Source organism: Panicum hallii, chromosome 5 (assembly GCF_002211085.1).
Source record: "Panicum hallii strain FIL2 chromosome 5, PHallii_v3.1, whole genome shotgun sequence".
Classification (NCBI taxonomy): domain Eukaryota; kingdom Viridiplantae; phylum Streptophyta; class Magnoliopsida; order Poales; family Poaceae; genus Panicum; species Panicum hallii.
In genome coordinates this window covers 12151877-12156304 of record NC_038046.1, presented here as the reverse complement: position 1 = coordinate 12156304, position 4428 = coordinate 12151877, and the positions used below count along the sequence as shown (strand labels likewise).

The window sequence follows — 4428 nt, the reverse complement described above, 5'->3', positions numbered from 1 at the left end:
GGCGGCAACCGATCGCAACACGTTCGCGGACGCTGTCACCCTGTCCTCGTGGCCGGTCATCTCCGTGGCCTGCGCCGCAGACGTCGTGTATAGCAGTAGGCTTGTATTGTAGCCAGCCGCGTACGTGCCACCGCCGGACATGGCCTGCGCTCAGCCGCGCGTACGTGGCTGGCTCTCCGTGCCACATCTCGCTTCGATTCTCCTATGACGCGGTACTTGCTTGGCTCACGCTTTCAGTCGATCAGTGCTTGAAATCGGGCGTGCCATTTCCCCCCTTTCTTTACCCAATTTCCTCTCTCCAGCTACGAAATCCGACACGTTTCAACTCTTTCCCCCGAACGCTTTTCTGTAGCAGACGCTAATATTTGCTTAGTTTGTAATGCATTTTTGTTAGTGGAAGCTGGAAATGGTATCACCGGCGGCGTCGAGCCCACGGTTTCTGATGGCGCAGCTTCTGACTTCACGCCACCCATCGGTTCGCTCCGGTCCGCTCGCTCATGACACGGACAATACTCCATTTTTTTTATTCAAACGTGCAGCGTTTAATAGAACCTTATATTTTGAACATTCCATACAGCTCGATGACGCCACAAGTTCGCTGGCAACTTTGCATATGGCTGCAAGTTCAGGTACTACATATATATTTGCGCTGACCGGGGATCGTAGTACGAACGGAAAGCATCCCTAAGATATCTGTATAGCCAAACATCCCTAAGATATTAGATATACAGGTCCTAAAATAAAAAAGATACTAGATATACAGCCATCATAAAATAAAAAAGATACTAGATATACAGCCATCATCCCTCAGATATCCATAAGCCATCCCAAGTGGACCAAAACCGGGCGGCGATCTGGATGCCGACCATCGATAATTTATACTGCACGTTTTGCCTTCACCTGCTTCATTTTAACAAACAAGCCGCCGCAGCAAGTTCGCTCCAGGCCTCCAGTGTTCTGCCTGCTGACAGAAAAGCAAACCTGACCAGTAACCTGATGGTCCGTAGAAACGGCCTGCCATTTTTCTTTTGCCCTTCAGCTTTCAGTCGAATGCAGCATGGATATGCCTTGCTGTTAGATCTTCAGATATTCACATGTTTGCCTTCCTTTCCCATCGTTCTTTAATATCAAGTCTAGAATAGATAGGACAGATGAGAGATGAGAGTTGAGACAAAGCGCCAAAGACCATCGATGCTTCTCACAAGAAGTGAAAAGGGATAAACAAACTATCACATCAGCATTTCAGAAATGTGGTCACAATAATGTCACACCATGATAGACTGCTACCAACTCACATTCCATCAGAACTAAGATAATTCTGCTTTAAACCTTACTTTCTCATGGTTCAAATTCTGTTGATTCTTAATAGTGGAGATAACTCATGCTCAACAGACAGAGTTGATAGAAAGCTTAAGGTTAGCAGCAAAGACTATATCTATTACTAAATTGCAGCCTGAAACCTGTGTGCCTAATTTGCCCACATATCGAAGTTGACAAGTAAACCGGTGTTTTCTTTTTGAACAATGAAACATGGAGCGGCACTATTAGAGTTTTTGAGAGAGAAAAAACAAGGTTTCCGTTACTAAAAGGAATTGTGCAAATTAAACAAATCTTTTGAGTAATGAAAAGCAAAGCAATGGAGTTAAGACTGAATACTAAACAAGTTAAGAGTAACACAAGGGTGCGACAGATAGATTTTAATACACAGTATGATACAATACTGAAAACATACCCCCAATGTAGCTTCCTTTTGTTCCTTGAGGACAGGGCTGATGCAGGATCCTGTAAATATATGGTAGTAAAACCATCACAATTATTGCATGGAATCACAACTGTAGTGTATAATTAAAGTAAGATGAATTCTCCTAATGATATCTGCACTGTAGTCAAAATATTATCATGGAGGATGGACAAAGGATCTGTTAGCAATTTCTCAAATCAAGCTGACAAATATCTGAGTATCTGACATGAAGAGAACATTGGGCAATCACTTGATGCACTTTGATTGTTAGACTTTTAGCATTTGAAGCTTTCACCTAAAAACTAAACTAAAGCACTAAGCTACTTTACCATTAGTTCATTGTTCAATTTCCATTAAAATGGCAATTATCAGCGACTCAGTGTGTGATATACCTGTCAAAAACACTATGGAAACAGTTTGTGTTTCGCCATAACAATGGCTGAAACTTCCAAAGTTTGTTGCCTTACTTGGAAAAACTTTCAATACCTAAGATCAATCTAAAGATTACTGGGGTTGATGAAGATACTAAAGTAAAAGATCTTCATTACTGTGTTTTTTTTTTGGCTGCTTATTTATCATTGTTGAAAGATTCTAGCAAAAGCATTGTTTACAGAATGTAGGTCAAAATTAGTGCCCAGCAGTTAGTATAACCAGGAATACCTGTTGGATTACTGTAACTGACGATGAATGGTGTACATCTCTTGGAGAACTATCAGCAGATTCATCCTTGTCAGGGAATTTATAATCGTTGTTTACTTTGGTATTTCTCCCGGTTGTTCCTTAAGAATTAGAACGTCTGATCAGTGAGTTGCATGCTTAAACAAGAGCACATGTATGAAAGACAGGTACCTTTTGGTTTTCTTTTATGCTTTGGCTTTTCAGTTATCTGTAACCGTTTCTTGTGCAATTCCTGCATCCATGAAAAATTAAGTAATTGACTTGGTAAATTCAAAAGAAAACAATCAAATATATCAAGAATGGATATTATGAAGGAGGATCATAATGTCAAACACATGTTACATCTCTGAAGATTTGCCGTTCAGGGCTTAGAGATTAGCAAATTCAACTTAAGCATTTGAGGTATCTCTTTGAACTGACTGACATCAATGGGCTGAAGACTTTGGTTTGACAGATAAAAGAAGACAGAACGTAAACCATGGAACCTTTTATCACATCAACTCGAGGTCTCTAGCCCTGATAAGATAAGGATTGCAATATATTGTTCCATGTACCAACCCAGAGTCTACTACTGTATGCGATAGGATTTCCAATAAACACTTCTAGAAGGCTAGGGTAAAAAAGAAGGCTAGAAGTGCTATTTTTACATTTTCTCAGTTCGATTTCTTCTTCGATTTGATGGATTCAATGTAGTTTACGTATAACTAGCACCAGCTGTTCTTCTACGAAGCAACTTTGAATTAAAGAAAAACAATTATCCTATGTTTCTCAAAGAATATAATCATATTCATTCCTATGTTCTTCTATCTGAACTCTTCAAAGTAGTTGGAAGCTATAAAATCTCCCATCTCAAACTTTTGCGCCTTTGGCTGCAGATACTTGACACAAAAAATGCAGACTTAACTCTTAAGATTGACTGGTTTCCATAATTACAAAAACACCAGGGTCCTGTTTGCGTAGTAGAGTTTTTGTTATTGAATTCAAATTTGCACCAAATCGTAAGGATTTAGATCTAATCCCCCCTTACCCAAACAGGCCCAACAGGACATATTTCCCAATTAACAGCGAACCACACTGCCAAACTCTCCAACAATCAGGCGACAAATTCGTGCATATGGGCTACGGTCTGAAACTCAGAATTAACTGAACTAGAGTTTAGTGGATTATTCTACAATAACAACGCAAACATATCATCGACCGTTAACCCTACTGAATCTCAAACTTGTTCATGTATACGTCCCAAATTAAGAAGCGAGAGCGAGACCACTCTTCCGCGCATTAATAAGCTCATCCTGCATAGACTACCTCCAATTAGGCTTCCTACTGACACGCACTTACTGTACGAAAATTAAAATACAGAACAACCATCCCCATGCGTGGATCGAGAGCAGCAAAGGAGTGACATCGAAGGTATGGAGAAATGCAGTACAAGAAGGGCACCTTGAACTTGTCGAGCCGGTCCTGCGATAGCTTGGAGGGCTTGAATCCCGGGTCGAGGAGCCTGCTGGACGCAAGCGCCTCCTCCTTCCTCTTCGCCTCGTCGTCGCCGTCGCCGCCATCTCCTGCGCCTCCGCTCCTCCCCGTCTCCTCCTGCTTGCTGCTCGCGGCCTCCATGGCCGAAAGGGAGAACGGGTGGGTTGGGCTTAGAGTGGCCTCTTGTTGGGTCGAGCCATGGCCCAAGGCCGAGAAACCTGGTGCGACCGGGCCTGTGAAGAGTTCCATTGACAGAACTGCCTCTTCTTCTTTTTTAATAAAACATTTTGAGCTTTTAATTACTCCTATTATAAACAGGGGCGTTCTCCTGCGCGGAGAAGCAGCGTAGGAGTAGATCAACAGTTCAACACTGCACGTTTGCACAACGAATCCTTCCACGAGGTCAAACCGTCAAAGTCTTCCACCTCTCATTCGACAGTTTCAAACCGTATACAGAACGAACGTCCAGAACGCGACGCGTATGAACCAACCAGATTTCCACACGCGCGGTGATAGATGATGCTTGCGAACAGCTC

General features: G+C 42.3%; 1 protein-coding gene across 1 annotated transcript; it reads right to left on the bottom strand.

The window, feature by feature from the left end:
- Window positions 1-541: 541 nt before the first annotated feature.
- LOC112891877 lies at window positions 542-4071 on the bottom strand. The gene is made up of 5 exons (XM_025958873.1): window positions 3860-4071; window positions 2591-2651; window positions 2402-2520; window positions 1733-1782; window positions 542-1133 (listed from the first exon to the last, which is right to left on the bottom strand). The coding sequence occupies exons 1-5, from the start codon at window positions 4031-4033 to the stop codon at window positions 1091-1093; spliced, it is 447 nt and encodes a 148-aa protein (XP_025814658.1). The 5' UTR covers window positions 4034-4071; the 3' UTR covers window positions 542-1090.
- Window positions 4072-4428: the final 357 nt, after the last annotated feature.

What these genes read in the sequence shown, in the direction of transcription:
- LOC112891877 (XM_025958873.1), bottom strand. Translation starts at nt 4,033, where the DNA reads ATGGAGGCCGCGAGCAGCAAGCAGGAGGAGACGGGGAGGAGCGGAGGC. An exon ending in GCATAAAAGAAAACCAAAAG is followed by an intron (nt 2,521 to 2,590) that starts GTACCTGTCTTT and finishes CTAATTCTTAAG; the next exon opens with GAACAACCGGGAGAAATACC. An exon ending in CAGTTACAGTAATCCAACAG is followed by an intron (nt 1,783 to 2,401) that starts GTATTCCTGGTT and finishes ATATATTTACAG; the next exon opens with GATCCTGCATCAGCCCTGTC.